Here is a 16,421-nt window from a genome sequence, read left to right on the forward strand (position 1 = left end):
TGACGGACTCGCCGTTTATCGCCTTGTATCGTAGGACTCATATGTAAACGTGCACCCGGTGCGTCCTGTGCCACAAAGCAAGCATCTCCCCTCTCCTCCGCGAGCGCTTCGACTGTGTGGGCGGCACCGAGTAAAATTGCTCGCAGATTTCTTCACCCCCATTGGCCAACAACAACGGGGTCCGTGTGAACCGGGGAAGAGGAGGGGGAAGTGTGGTCAAACCCACCGCGACCTAAACAGCACCAGGAGGCAGAATAGAGGAGGGAGGAGAGCCTCCGCCGCCGCCGCAGCAGCAGCAGCGTCGCAGCCCCGCTTTCAGTCAGCCTGCATGGGCTAGTTGTTTTAGCTAGCTTGTTAGCATCGTCCGACTACGCCGCACCGCCTCTTCAAGAAACCCCGGGTTGTTATCTCCGTCCCCCCTCTCCCCTCTGCCAGGCTTCAAAATGATGAAGTTTAGGTTTCGTCGGCAGGGCACGGACCCGCAGAGGGAGAAGATAAAGCAGGAGCTTTTCGCCTTCAACAAGGTAAAGTAACGGGACGGAGGAGAGCGAGACAGAAAGAGGGGTCCTCCTCTTCTCTGGGCTGCTCCCCCAAACTATCTCTCTCAAATTGGACCGCATTTAAATTCGAGCTTTCTGCGGGGTTTCCAACCCCCTTCCTCCACTCTGTCGCTGATTTAGTCTTGTTTCCAGCTCGAGACACAAACAAGTTGCAAATGATGGAAGCTGCACTTACTGCAGGGTTGCTTTGTTGATGTGTGTTTGCGCGCGCGCGTCTGTTGTTTTCACGGTGGTGTTAATTGGCTCCCACTAGTCCCAAAACGAGGACCCGCGCGTGCAAAGTGAACAGCAGGAGAAACAACTTGCACCTCGCTGCAGACCCCCCAACAAACATGGCTGTAATTGACTAAGAGCAGCAGCTGATAGTGTCAGTGATGGAGTTTTCCAGGCGTCACGCTAACAAGATTATACGTTCGAGGTTTGGTGTGTGTGTTTGTGTGAGCCATTATTTAATTCAGAGATCGATCAAGATGGCTGTCAGTGTGTTGACAGCTACCACAAGCCCTTCTGCAGAAGAAGAAAAAAAGGTGCTTTTCCTGTAGCCTTTGTAGTGATTTCTTGTTTCAGGGTTTTGAGTGTGAAACCCCAGGTGTCAGGTTTCTTGCCCAGCTGTGGCATCACACGGATACACACAATTTCATGTCAGAGTAAAGCTCATTCTCAGCCTTATCTCTCCTTCAGCACATCCATTTTTCTTTTCTTTTTTTAATCGAGCTGTCTCTTTGACCGCTGTTGCTATACCGGTTTGAAGCTTCCCCTTTGGGCCATCGGCAGGGGTCTACTACATTTCTATATGTGCAGAGAGAATAACCAGCTGAGACCTGCTGTGGCCTTGAACTCAGGCTGTTAGTCCACCTATCCGTCTGTCTGAATGTCTGCAGGCTGTGTCATCACTCAAAAAAAGTGGAACAGAGTGTCATAGAGAGCGAGGCTGTCCAAAGTTTTCCAAAACGCTAAAAGCCACAATGTATCTTGCACACTGGATGACCCCAAGATTTTTTGTAGATGCGGCTGCCATTGTTGTTGAGCATGGGAAAGAAAAAGTACTGTTGCATAATTTTGCCCAATGTCAAATTGTAATGTAAATGTGATAGATTTCATGTACTTGGAACTACTTTCTCGGGCATCTTTACTCCGATGGTGAAAGATATTGATCAGCTTTTAATGGCTTACAGGCCAGGGTCTCTCTTGCCCTGGCTAGCAGCATAACCTTTGAGGTATATCAAGTTTCAACACTTTGGCATAACACTTGTGACCCCAGTCCTCTGAACACAAGTGAGATGTCTCCTGAGGACAAACTTGTTGAAATCTTTCCTAGTGTTGTGTTGGTTTTAGTCGAACACACAGCGGCCTTCCACACAACTTGCTCCAAAGATTTTTAAACATTTCAGCCCTGATTTCAGCTGTTTACAGTTTGAGATTCCAGTTTAAGCCAAGACTTTCATTATTGAATGATTAATTGTCTGCGGCCCGGATACATTTTCTTGCTTGGTATGTTTTTCATCAAATGAGAAGTGTGCTTCAGGTCAATATGCAAGAAAATAAGATGGGCTCTTCTTCTCTGTATGAGTGCAAACCCGTAGACATGAAAGTATGGCTGAAAATAGTGACTTAAGCAACTTTCAGTACCAATTCATCAGACAATCATTTTCTCTACTTATCTAATAGTTTGATCTTTAATGTCAAATAAAGGTGAAAAAAGTCCATCAGAACCTCCCAGTGCCCAATGTGAAACATTCAGATTCAGCTTTTCAGTCTGACAAATAGTCCAAACCCCCAAGACATTTTACACCATCTCAATATGACACAAAAGAACGTCAAATTCTCATACTTGAAAAGCTGGAACGATAAATATTTGTGGCATTTTTGCTTGGGAAGAAAAAAGACTGAAATTGATTATTAAAATAATGGCAGATACATTTTCCTTTTTAATCGACTCATAAGCGAAAATCCATTTTTGTGTGTAGGTTTTTGGACACTAGTATATTTTTCCTGTTTAAACAAACAAACAAACGTGTGTGTATATCCAGGGTGGATGTGTCGCGTCTGAAGTCCACGACATGTTTGTTGCACTTAGACGACACACACTTTTTTTTAAAGGTTTGGCACCAGCTGCCACAACTATCACAGAGGTGGTCTCTCAACAGGAGTGTTACTTTGATGTGTGTGTGTTGTGTGTGTGTGTGTGTGTGTGTGTGTACTTAAAAGAAACAAAGAGTTAATGTTTTACCTCCAAACCAAATAACTCATTTCCAAATTTGTCGATCAGAGTGGTCTGTGGTCTCATTGGGACTCTGCTGTATCGACCCCTTTTTAAAGTCTTTTAAGGTGTGTTCCTACAACAAACTTCTCTCTTTTTTTGTAGTTTTAAATGCTTTTCCAGCTGTCTCCACCCTCTCCCGACGTGGGCAGACAGAAAAGCTGTGAATTTATGTTAATCCCGTTTAACAAAGTCTACAGAGCGTTGTAATAAAGCAATGCTGCTGCAGTCAGTGCTGTTTAAGAACTTTTATTAAGGGAGTCGTCCCTGTTTCGACGCCTCACTGGCTATACAGTCTGACTGGCGCACACACACACACACACACACACACACACACACACACACACACACTCACACGGACAGAGCCGGGCGTTTGAGGAAGACTTTAATTATTCCCTTTTCTGGTGTCGCCTGTTATTAATCTCTCTCTCTCTCCCTACTGTGTCTCTCCTCTCAGACTGTGGAGCATGGATTCCCTCATCAGCCTAGTGCTTTGGCCTTTGACCCCAAGCTGCAACTCATGGCCATCGGGACAAAGTCTGGAGCCATCAAAGTGTATCCTTTCAACAAAAAAAAAAATTCAGCGCACAAATTCAATACACTGTCTGATACACCATAGAATTAAAAGGTAAGAATACTGCAGTTCAAGCATCAACTCGGGAGTCCAGAATCTCTAAGCAGTTCGGTAGTAAAGACACTGCTTTCTCCTCCGTTTTTTGTTGGTAAACTTTTACATGCGTCCTTCAACTAAAGGTTGTAGTTCCACTCATGAAAGTCTGCCATGCTCTTTAGTTTCAGATAGTGTTTTTTCCTGTGCCAGTTGTACTGATTCTTCAAACTACTGTCATCTCAAAGAAGCCCCAAAGGGTCTGTACTATATTGTGTTTTTATTTTAAAAGCCCATTGAGCTTCAACTTTAAGCCTTACTGCTATGCCTCACAGACAGTGCTGTGTGGTTTTCCTGCTCCCACGGTGCTGTGTGCATGTTGAGGAAATACTGATCAGATGTATCTGCAGCAGTGTCTGTTTATGTAAGGACGGCTCAGCAGAGCAGTGCATTGCTGCTGCGTGTGCTGTCTGTCTCTGTGGGAAGGTGCACCGTCTGCAACTGAACACCACTGATTTCACTTCTGAACTAAAAATGTAACGAGGAAAGTTGAGTTATTTTTTTTACAATCTGGGTTTTATTTTGAAAGCTGTGGCTATTATTTAGTGTTCTAGGAACGATTTCTTCCCCGCAGACTAACTGGATGATATCTTGCCTCATTTCTAGGGAGGAGTTTAGCACTGGAAGCTGCATGATCACCCAAACTGTCCTTTGTAAACACTGATTACCTCAGTCTGACTTAAGACGTAAATACTAAAGTAGTGTGAGCAAAGCATTTTCTCTATGCAATTTCTGCTCACGTGGTTTAGATAATGTGGTCAGAGAAGGCGTTTTGTTTACCACCTCCTGCGTCATCATCTGCACTAGATCACTGCTATTAACTTGAGTGAGCTAAATGTCATCATTGGCGGTAGGACTGTAGGCCGGAGATACCAAAATGAGACCAAGACTGAATAACCAAACAACAACATGCTGTACCCTATTTGGCAGATGCTTTTATTCTCTGAGGTTCACAATACCATGAAGTGCATTTTTGAGTTTGTGGTCAGTGGGAATCTCACCCCCAACCCCAGCTGTGAGACAGTGTGCAAAACTGTCTCTGTTTAAGTGACACAAGCACTCAGTTAAAGCTGTGCTAGAAATGTTGTTGGTTTGACTCGACGGATGCATTGCAGCGAAACCACAAGTTGTGTCAATTTTGTCAAACTCCTGTAGCTCTTGCTCTGTGACATGTCATCGATATCGCTTATCACTCTATAGTTTTGTTTCACTTGTCTTTACTGGTCACTCTAGCACCACCGTTCTTAGAAAATGCAGAGCTTGGACAGTGTTAAGGCGTATGTTAAGGTATGCTTGTTTTGCCTCACATGTTTCATGTTGGTCTCGCCAGTCTCATTCCTGTGTGTAGGAGCTGCAGCGGAGAGCATGTAACAGGATTTATGAACACAAACATGCCAGTGTTTGAATCCAAATGTGTTATCATAGCAACCGTTTATGGTTATTTAATCAGTACAGGCACATGTATCAGTGGCTGTGCTTGCGTGTTACGCGCGGATGCACTAGACTGGAGAATCAACTCTTTGAGATGCAGCTTTCAGAGAGAGTGAGAGAGAGACTGGTGGTACCAGGCACTAGCAGCCCACAGGGAGATGGATGGAGGGGAGGGGAAGGGATGGAGATAAACAGCAGAAGAAAAGACAAGGGGGAGTGTAAAAGAGATGGAGGGGGAGAAAAACTGACTCCACTACACTGTTGTACAAACTGTAACAACATGGCTGATACTGCAAAGCTCATCCTGATCCTCCTGCTTTTTAACAAGGTGCCAGTTGCTGCCAGACTCTCTGTGAAGTCACGGAGCCTTGTTTCAGAAATACAAATGTGTATCTTGTTTCACACATTCATTTGCTTCAAATCAGTGGTTGCCAACCTGGGGTAAAGGGTTCCCTACAAGGGTCCAAAGGTCACACTTGTTGAGTTTTTATTCAAAGGAATAAAAAAGAAAGAAGTTGTAAAATAGGTTTTCAGGGTTGAGAGGTGAAATCCTCTTTTGTTGAACTTTTCTTAGCTCTGGCAACCCGACTAATGATTTTGAGTCGAGGTCGATTAGTCTTCAGGACGTCACACAACAAGAACAACTGCATTGGATCAAGTTTTAGCTGTTTCTACAACAGTACGTCATACGTCAGCGAGACAAGATATTCAGTTTACAATGATATAGAACAAGCCACAACAACACATTTAAAATGAGTGTTTGGTGTTTTTGCTGGAAGAACTACAACGATTAATCTATGATCAAAATATTTGCAGGTTTTTTTTTTCTGTTGAGTGTCTAACCAATCATTGGGTTATCTAAGCTCTGCTGCAGTGGGCGGTAGACGTCCACCAACTTTACCTCCACTTTTGTTCCGAATGTCAGGTTCAGCTGGAATGATTCTTTTATGAGTAAGTGCATCTGTGTTTGTGTGTGTGTGGGTCCACATTCCCTGATAATCTCAAACTCGCTGACTTGGGTTTGACCTGGTTGTGCTTGTCAGCATACCTGATAGTACGGTAGTGCGCGCACAAACACATACACACACACGCTCTTTCATCTTATGGGGCCAGATGTGTGGTTTGATTTGCTCGAGTAGACGTAGAGCTCATTGACTCCAGTACAAGCAAGGACAGGAATATCAAAAGTTATTATGGGTTGTTTAAAAGTTTCAAACTTTTGTTCTCCGTCCTGGCCTTATTTCTCCTCTTGTTCACATGCGCTCCCTTTCAGCCTTCCGCTCCAGTTTCTCACGTTCTTTCCCATTTCTCCTTTGCTCACAGTCTGCGTGTTTATAAAGGCAGAGTCATATTACACCCTGAGAGTTTCTGCTTCAACCACAGACTGGGGCTCAGTAGAGGGGAGGGGACAATGTGGAGCTGAGTCTTTTGTGTGTGTATATGTATGTGTGTGATATAAGTGTGTGCGTATATGTATGTGTGTGTGTGTGTGTGTGGAGCGAGATCATGTGTGGGGGTATAGAGAGTGCGATCTTGGGGAGTTTGTATCCTGCTGAAGAATGCTTGTTGCGCTGCCCTGGGTTAACCCTTCTGTGTGTGTGTGTGTGTGTGTGTGTGTGTGTGTTTGCATGCGTGTGTGTGTATGTGTGCACGCGAAGATTTGGTGAGTAAGAGCTTTGTTGCTGAGTCTAGCCTTAATAAAGGAAGCTTTTGAATTGGTTTCCAAGGCAACCAGAGCAGTTGCCGGGGATGAGAAATGCTTGCAGCCTGGAGGGTATTAAGTCTGCAGCTCTGCCCATCAGTTTGCTGGTAGAAATGCATCAGTTGATGTTATATAATAGTAATCAGTAAATATGATTTACAGTATGACAGTATCCGTCAATATGTAACATGGGCTGTGACTTTATCTGGACATTCCAGAACATGCTGAGTCACACTGAAACTTTGTGACTATTTGGCCATAGTATCGACAATCCAGCAGCCAGAGGAACAAGCTAATATTTACACACACACACACACACACACACACACACACAGCAGAGCTTTGGTGCATGCGTTTTGCGGGTGTGATCCAGCTGTCTGTCTGACATACTGTTGGTCACACACACGCACACACTCACACACACAATCTCTTTCTAATGTCACAAAGTCTGAACTTTGACACTTGACATTTGCAATGTCACAATGTGGAACATTGAATAGCAGATAGATTTGCATAGTGGCCCGAGGAGTCGCCTCTTGACAGCTGCTTCAGCTTAATTGGAAGGAATCCTGAACTGTTTATCCATCCTAGAAGTCAACAACCTTTTTTAGTTTGTGGTGAAAACTGTGAATTCCCCATGTTCTTGTTTGGGCCTCACAATTCCCTTTTCATTGAACTGCAGCTCCTGCCTATCCTTCCCCTTTTTCTAGTGTCCGATTGTATTCCTCAAATTAATGTGTTTCTATGCTTAGCTGTGCTTTGGACTTTGTAGGCTTATCTTTAGAGAAAATACAACAACATGTCAGTATTTGATAGTCTGGTAGCTTTCTGATGCGGTGGGAGATACAGACTGTGATTTAGCCTTTAACAATCCTCGTACCCTTCATGTCTTCCTCCCTCTTTCTCTACTCACTCACACACACACTGCCTCCTCTCTAACTCTGTCTCACTGTTCACTATCTTTATGCCTCTCATACCTTCATGCTCCATCAGCACCTCTATGTCTATAACTTGTTCCTCATTGATATTCCTGTAGAATGGGACCTTTATTTATATATATATATATATACACACACACACACACACACACACACACACACCTTCAGCCGATTCTGCTCCCCCTCTCTCACTCAACCTCTTCACACCCCTCTCTCCCTGTCTCGGGCCTGCTCACCCCTACACCTATACACACTTACAGATCAATGGTCACACACACACACACACACACACACACACACACACACACACACACACACACACACACACACACACACACACACACACACACACACACAGAGTTGTTGGGAGGGTTCTGTGTGTGGTCTCACCAAGGTTGGACAGCAGAGAGGTTGATGAACGGTAGGGTTGGGGAACGAAAAAAGTAAATATTTACCCAGACTGACAAAACAAGTTTTGTAAAAACAAAATGAGTAAGAAAAACTAAGTGTATATTGTAATGTGAGTGTCGGGTTAAAAGATAATGGTAGCCTAATGCGAGATGATGCAAATGAGACGACATTGGTTATCAAGTGGGTGGGTGGAGTTGTTTGTCTTGTTGTAGGCTGCCTGTTGCCACACGTGTGAGAAGTTTGAGATTGTGTGTGTTGCTAGGTGTGAAGGGTGGAAAGTTCTAGAAAATGCTCGCCGATGATGCCTCAGAAGTTTAGAAACAGAGCCAGTTTAAACATTTCTGTTTGTGGTCTGACTCTAAAGGTTTCCTTAGATTTTCGTTTGAAACTTTTCTGACTTTTTCTCTGTATGATAATGATCTAATTCTCTGTCTGTGTGTGTGTGGTCAACTTGCACATTCATCCTTGGGTTCAGTGAGCCGTTCTTCCTTCCTGTCCATCCCTATTTTCTGTCACGTTCGTTTTTGTGGGTGGGTGTGTGTGTGTGTTAGAGGGTGTGCTGGCTGTTGTCTGCTTGGAGGACAATGCCTTCTGTTTGTCTGTATTCAGACCGTGAAATCGCTTTATCCCTGCTAACGCTCTCTCTGCATCACCGGGCAATGGCACTTGTGTGTGTGTGTGTGTGTGTGTGTGTGTGTGTGAGTGAGTGTGTGTGTGAAAGAGGGAGAGAGGGGGAAAGAGAGAGGAAGAGACAGACTCGGTGATTATGAGTTACTGTAGGCCTCCATTGTGTGACTTTCAGGGTTCTGTGGTGAGCAATGTAGCAAATCTTTGCACGTTCCCCTCAGAACATGTACGCTGCTTTATGAGTGGCTTCTTTGTACAGACCAAATGGTTGAAACCACTGACTGTCATTCAACAGGTTGTTTGAAGTATTCTTTGTTTTTAGGTTTATTCCTGACCCTTTTACGTATCTTTTTAAGGAACATCCTAAACATTTATTTCAAGACTTTTATCCTCTAATGCCACTTGGTTTATTTTCTTGCTGCTTTTATGAGTGTCTGTGGTTACTTTTATTACTGCTTTGCATTTTCATTTTCCAAATTGGATTGAGGAGGCTGTTGATTTACGGCTTTGAGTCAGTGTTTCCAGCTATTTATTAATCATCGACTGGACTGCCTTTATCCTTTTGGTTTAACGTGTGTGTGTGTGTGTGTGTGTGTGTGTGTGTGTGTGTGTGTGTGTGTGTGTGTGTGTGTGTGTGTGTGTGTGTGTGTGTGTGTGTGTGTGTGTGTGTGTGTGTGTGTGTGTGTGTGTGTGTGTGTGTGTGTGTGTGTGTGTGTGTGTGTGTGTGTGTGTGTGTGTGTGTGTGTGTGTGTGTGTGTTGTGGAAGAAGCTTCTGATGTTCCTGGCATGGCATCTAGAAAATTTGCAGCATTTCCCTTTCATCTTTAATTTCTGCTTTCTTTTTTTTGTATCCACATGCCATCAGTAGTGTAATCAGAACATGTTAGGGGAAGGGAACTGGTGATTCTCATTTCATAGCCACTAGCATGGCGGTAGAGTTGACTTTGTTTCGTAGCGCCACTAACAAGCCAATTTCCCCCTTTACCAATGATTTTGTCTGTGAAGAAGGAAATCGTATTACTTTCAGAAAACCAGATGGTGAACCCTTATACTTCAGTGCTGTACGAGACTTCGACTGCTTGTATGCGACTGTCTGTATGTGCCATCATGTGAAGTTTTTTTTATTTATACTCACACACTAGGAAGTTTGTGTATCTGTGTTTAAAACAACAGCCTGGGTTTTGGAGAGGGAAGGGGGGAAGGGTGTCACATTGACCAATATTACAGGACCTCAATAGGAGTGGGCGGATAATAAATGTGTTAATGAGCAGGTCCCTTTGGGGAGGGAGATTAATTCAGAGGACACACACACACACACACACACACACACACGTTTTTTATGAGGTTACAGCAAGAGGGTCTCTACTACAGCTGTCCCTAGTGAGGAGGTGATGACATCATCATCGGGAATCCCTCCACCAGCTGTCCTCTGACATCACCATGACCAGGAAGTGTGTGTGTTAGTTGTTTTAATTTTTTGTTGTCTTACACACACACACACACACACACACACACACACACACACACACACACACACACACACACACACACTTCTTTAGTCCCTCCTTCCTCATAGCTGCTTTACAACTGTTGTGCTGTCGGGCACGTTCTTATTCTTGGGTTGCCTGGAATGACAAAGTGTGAAACTTGAGCCGGCCGTGGCTCTGGTTCCCTTTGGAGGTGCAGTGGACCAGCCAAGTATCAAGACTCCGACACAGTCTTAAATAGTCATTAGTGGTCATAACTTTCTCCAGGCACTGAACACTTTCTATGCCTTTTTTTCAGCTGCACAACCAACTTGAATTTGTGGGAAATGCTGTATAGATTTGCGATGAATGAGCTGTGGTCATTGTTACATAGCTGGGATACACGCATAAGCCGCTGCCGTCCATCTGTTTTCAGTCTCTGATCTTTTTGACACATTTGCAGAGTTGGGATTTTCTCTGTTCACTTACTTTTCCATCCGTTTTCTCACTTCTACTTTTGTAGTCCAGGCAGTACAACTGTTTTTCATTTAAGATGTCTTGTCCCTTCTTTCTTTGGTTTTTATCATCTTTCCTGCATGGAGCTGTTTCTCCTCAGTTTGTCAACCTTACTTTGCACATCCCGTCTCCTTTCAACATTTGGTTGCACACAGCAATAGTTTGGCATTTTTGGATATTCGTTGAATGTCTGTCTGATTTAACAACATTTAGCTTAGCTTATCATAAAGACTGGAATCAGGCTCTGTCTAAAGGTCCAAACACTTAAGAGTAAATACAACATGTTGATGCGCTACGGGGGGGTTAAGACTATTTCCTGGACAGGTGCAGCAACTTCCTGGAGTCTCGGCTCATTGCATGGCAGGAAGTGACTGTGCCTCGCTATGAGAAAAGTCTGGCACACACAAACACCTGTGAAGCTGCAACTTGTCATATACGCTCTTTGTTTTTGTACCAATTAACAAATTATTATTTAAGTGAGCATTAGAGGTGGTTCTTGCATATTTTGTTACAATGTGGAGAGAGCCAGACGAGCTGCCTCCCACTTTTCCCCATCTTTAATGCGACTCCTGGCTATAGCCTCATATTCAGAGAGAGATATTCAATGAAAGCCTAAATCTTTTTCCCACAAAATGTCATGCTATTCGTCGTAGGGAGGACAAAATTAGGTGATTCTCTCTCTTCTACTCTTTTCTTGGTCTCTCTTCCCCTCTCTCTCTCTCTGTGTGTCTGGGCCGGTGGTTTGTGACTCGTCAGTGAAATGTTCCTCTCACACCTCCACCTCCAGCTGTCTGAGGCATGTGTTATTTCGGCCAATAAAACCCGGGGACAGGAAGGGACAACACTGAAGGAATGCTAGTGAAACACACCGCTGGGCCTCCGGGGGCTTAGGAGGTTAGGGAGGGAGCCAGACCAGCAGGGAGTTAATAGTTAAGATAGGAACAGGTACGTTTCATTCTTAGAAGAAGAAGAAGAAAAAGAAGAGGATGTCGTAGTTGAGAAAGGAGACGATCAAGGAATGTTGGTATGAAATCTGCAGCGGACCCCCCGAGGGGATAACGAGTGGTTTTGGGCAGAGATGGGGAAAGATGGTTTGACTAAAGAACTGAATGTGTCTCGTTTTATATAAAGCAGTTCAAAAAAAGAGATGGTTTAAGAAAGTGGTGAATGGATAATCCCTTGCTGATTCCTTGAGTGTCACACAGGGGCTGAGAGTGGAGGGATAAAGGGACAGAAAGGCGGAGGTGAAGATAAGTGGATTGTATATACGATTCTTCCCCGGGCATGCTGGGACTGGGAAAGAAAGGACATGCACAAGTGCAGCAGAGATATGAATAAGAATGAAAAGAAAACTAAATAAAATGTGTCTAGTTCAAATATTGATCTTCTTCTCACCAAAGATAGAATTAGATAATTATATCTAAGAGTGGGATGAACACACAGAGACGCAGCTCTCTACACAGCCAAATATATACAAGAGAACTCAGACACACATTTCCTCCTATTTTTCTGCATTTTTAATCCAAATTCCTACAGGCTTATGTAAGCAGTGTGCTACAGTGTGGCGGTATAGCTCACAAGTGTGTGTGTGTGTGTGTGTGTGTGTGTGTGTAGCTGCTACAGTGTGTTTGCTATTTTGCAGTTTAGACCAATTTAGCCTTGTTGCGTCACTAGTCTTAAGTGTAGCCTTTTATTTTATTAGCTCAGCTTCATTTACTGCACTAACAAAGGGAGGACTCTGTAAAGATTGCTGTTGATTACACACGCACACACACTCTCAGAGCGGTGGTTGTGAGATCTGCGTCATCTTGTGTTGGTAATTGCTATGAGCTTTGTTATAGTGTTCTAATTTCTCCCCTCCTATATTACAGTGCGTTTCTTCCGGGTTACAGCTCAGAATGAACGGTTTGTAGTGTGGCACACTCTCCTCTGTCACATTTATTTTGAGATATTCATCTCTGCCTGCTGTGTTCATGTGTGGCTTTTTCTTGTTTCATGAAAGTGGAGACGTAATGGCTGCCACCTTACTGTCACACCAAGAAGCAATGCACATTTTTAAACCATAATGAGTGTCAGACTGGTAACCCTGGCATTGTCTGTGCTATGCTCCTAAGGAGTGAGATCAAATAAGAGAATGATAGGTTTTCTCGTGCAGTGTGTCTCTGTTGACCTGTATCCAGTCAAAGGAGGTGGGCACCTCCATCAATCTGAAAACACAGCGTGATAATGGCAGTCATACTATGTATTGATATAACAATATTGTTCCCTGGTGGTAGAATGAACTGTATTTTCATAACTTGTAAAATGAGCAATACATGTCTCTTTATCATCTTTTCAGACATCCTATTCATATTCATTTGATCTTTTCTTGGATGAAAAGTCTAAAAAAAATGTCTAGATAAAGAATTTAGTCATTTGAACTACTCAGAAAACTGCCCCCATGTCAATAACAGTGGTAGGACACGCAGACCCACTCAATTGTTGCCAAAAATATATAATTTACTTGTAAAGGTAAAATGTGTACAGTGTAAAAGTTTCATCTTGTTGTGAATTTCCTTGACGGGACCCTCACAGCTACGGAGCCCCTGGCGTGGAGTTCACAGGACTGCATGCAGACACCACTGCTGTCACTCAAATCACCTTCCTGCCTGGACAGGTAAACTCCATCCGCCATTTTATGAGAGTAAAAACTAGAAAAAAAGTACATGTGACGTTAATGTCTATTTAATGTGTGCGTGATAGGGCCGCCTGCTGTCACTGCTTGACGACAACACCATTCACCTGTGGGAGCTAGTTGCCGGGGCCCCCAGAGAAGTGGGCGGGGTCAAGAGAGACGGCCTGGTCTGTCTACAGGAAGTGGACAGCTACAGCCTCCCGGGAAGACCTGGCATCGAGAGCTGCAGGTACATTACAGCCTGTTGATACCATTTTTATCATATCAGAGACACACACTTTTTTTGACTTTATGACTTTGCATTTGTTCTTCTAACCCTATTAAATGTACCTGCTCTCATTAGTTACTTCTCTATACAGCAGTTGATTGATTTTGTTATCAGTGACACACTGAGCGGTTAGACTGCATTTCACCTGGTGAAATGTTTACTGCATTAATTACTCTCTATTTAAGTCCTTAAATTGTTTGCCTACTACTCTGCTGATCATTGGATAACCTTATTTGTTCAATAAGATTGCACTTCACTACTGTTCAATATCAGAATGAATGGCGGCTTCATTCTGGCCATTCTTACTCCTTTTCTTCTTTTCAGTGCCACTCGCGTGACTGTCCTGCTCTTGCTGAGGTCATGCGAGCTGCTCTGCATTGGAACAGAGGGAGGGGGCGTCTACTTCCTGGAAGTGCCCCGCCTCTCACTGAAAGACAACCAGACGCTGCTCCAGGATCAGGTCACACAGAGGTGAGACTGTCACTTAATTGACTAGATAGTAAAACAAAGGTCAACGAATAAATGAAAACTGTAAAATATAAAGGGCCAACTAAGGACTGACAATTAAAGTTGGAGTCAAAATCTGAACATCTCCTCACATTTTGCTACCTGTCCTTACTGCGTGAAGAAACTTTGCTGTTAATACACAGCCTTGGCTCTGTAAACGGGTATGTAAACCAGGGTTTGTAAAAATAGGGGCCACCGTAGCTAGAAAAATGCCCATTTACAGAGCCTAGGCTGTGTATTAACACTGGATTTTTTCAGGAAGGACAGATAGCGGTCTAGCAGATCGTAAATAGATATTCACGGTTTTAACAACAAACATTCTCCAGAATGGCCTTAAGATACTTATGTTGACACAGCTGGAATATTACTCATGATATAATATCCACCGCTCTTATATATATTGCATCAATATGTTGCAGCTTGTCACTTCACAATGGACCATTTGTAAAGGGCTACCTCCCATTCTCTGGCTAAAATACTCTTCTTGAGTCTTCATTCTGTCGCAGTAGGTCTTCCTATAAACATTTAACACTCCAGTTTCCTCCACTCACAGCTCCAGCTGAGCATATCGGGGACACACAGGCACACACGTACACACGTACGCACGCACACACATGCACGCACGCACGCACACACACACGCAGAAACAAACATCCCTCTTGACCCTCACGGCAGGAGGCAGGTCAGGGTCGTGTGGTTCAGGGACCATGAGAACGGTCGGATAAGTCCTAAACGCAGTTCGGAGAGTAGAGGAAAGGGGGGAAAGAAGAAATCGCAAGCTGTAAAACTGAGAAAAATGTTCTCTGTGCCAATTTGTCATGTCCTACTAAATAATACAAGATACTTCAGATGGTCTCGTGAGCAGCAGTGAGACGGATGAAGATGGTGATGTTATTAAATTATAATAAGCACAGGACTGGGATGTAACGCAGTTGTTTAAGGCGTTGTTGCATTGTATATTTGCATTAAATCATGGATAGGAATTTCAGAACAAATGTTTTATGGGGATAGACATTTAGGGGGGAAAACAGGGTGGATGAGATTAAATACAGTGCAGAACAATAAAATGGCACCAGTATGCAGTAAATATCTGAAGTTGAGCTAAAAAAGCAGCCTCTCTTCTGGCTGCTTGACTTTTTTTAAACGGTGTGAAAATCTCCTAATATGATAATAATCAATCCTACATGAACACAAGTAATCATCAGAGGTATAATGCTACAAGCAGCAGCTGCAGGAGTTACTTTAGGTGTTGTATTCCTTGGGGGGAGACTGGTAAGTGCATTTGTCATCGATAGAAATCACCAGGTAACTCGGGGTTCCTAGCGTTTTGTCCCTTAGCCTTTACACCACTAAATTAGGCATCAATTGCAGTGTTCTAACCGTGTGCTCTTGTCCACAATATTCATCTTGAGCTGGTCTCAGCTGCCATAGCTTTCTCCCATGTGTCTGTCTTCCCTTGTTCTGTCTCAATCCGACCTTCTGTAAGAAATAGTTCACCGATGTTGCTCTGAAACCGCGGCAGCCGACTGAGATGGGGACGAAAGGTTGCGTGCCATCCTGTTTTTACAAGGGCCTCGTCATTCAAATCCTGGTCCACAGCTTGCTTCAGTTGGTGTGCACTGTGAGATGGTCGTTGTGCTCTTTGGTAGAACAACAATGTCTGGTCGGAGAGTGGTTGCTCTGTGTTGGTTGGCTTTGACCCTCTCCACGTCCATCCATTTAGCAACAAAGGGGCTTGTGCTGGGCTCACCTTTGGTGTCACATTACTCCGTGCACCAATCAGGATTAGGCTACATTTGATTTTTGATGTGAGGACTGTCGCAGTATCACAGAAAACAGATTGACTGAGTTTTAAACTCTTAACGAATAATAATGGAGTATGTTCTTCCCCCAGACATTCACTTCAAACTTTCCTCAATTAGACATGAGCATAAAATATAGAAAAGACAAACTTGGTAGCTTTTGAATTGCTGATGCATCAGTAGTAAACACTGCAAACTTGCATATTGTGGCAAAGGGAAAAAGATCATAATTCCCAATATGCCGAAAAGAAAGAGCAGCTGTGGTCACTAATGGACCTGTACCAACTTTGAGTGGAAGACTGTTTTACTACAGAGCTATTATACTGTGTGGGGTTTCTGTGATCAAACATTCATGCAGTGTTTCTGAGCAGTAGTGTGCAGCCATGTATGAGAGTCAGCAGTGAACTAGAGCAAAACACAGTGTGAGCGCAGATCTTCCGATGTGTCCTTATCAAATTAATATACGCATGATGGAAAATAATCTGTTGGCAACAAAAGTGCACACTGTAGCCTTTTTTATTTTTTTTGCAAGTAACAGAAAGTAGCTTCTTTGCCGCATTCCTGCGTCTATCACAGAGCTCCTGTTGTGTTT

General features: G+C 43.6%; 1 protein-coding gene across 1 annotated transcript in view; it reads left to right on the top strand.

Moving 5' to 3' along the window:
• The first annotated feature begins 214 nt into the window (after nt 1-214).
• The window catches only part of llgl1 (LLGL scribble cell polarity complex component 1), a 36,039-nt gene continuing 19,832 nt past the window's right edge, over nt 215-16,421 (top strand). Inside the window, exons 1-5 of the mRNA XM_080044203.1 lie at nt 215-524; nt 3,278-3,375; nt 13,153-13,234; nt 13,321-13,481; nt 13,845-13,991. Coding sequence (XP_079900329.1) covers nt 444-524; nt 3,278-3,375; nt 13,153-13,234; nt 13,321-13,481; nt 13,845-13,991 — 569 coding nt within the window. The 5' untranslated portion in view covers nt 215-443. The remainder of the gene's footprint in view (nt 525-3,277; nt 3,376-13,152; nt 13,235-13,320; nt 13,482-13,844; nt 13,992-16,421) is intronic.

Source organism: Ammodytes marinus (assembly GCF_949987685.1).
Source record: "Ammodytes marinus genome assembly, chromosome: 16".
NCBI lineage: Eukaryota > Metazoa > Chordata > Actinopteri > Uranoscopiformes > Ammodytidae > Ammodytes > Ammodytes marinus.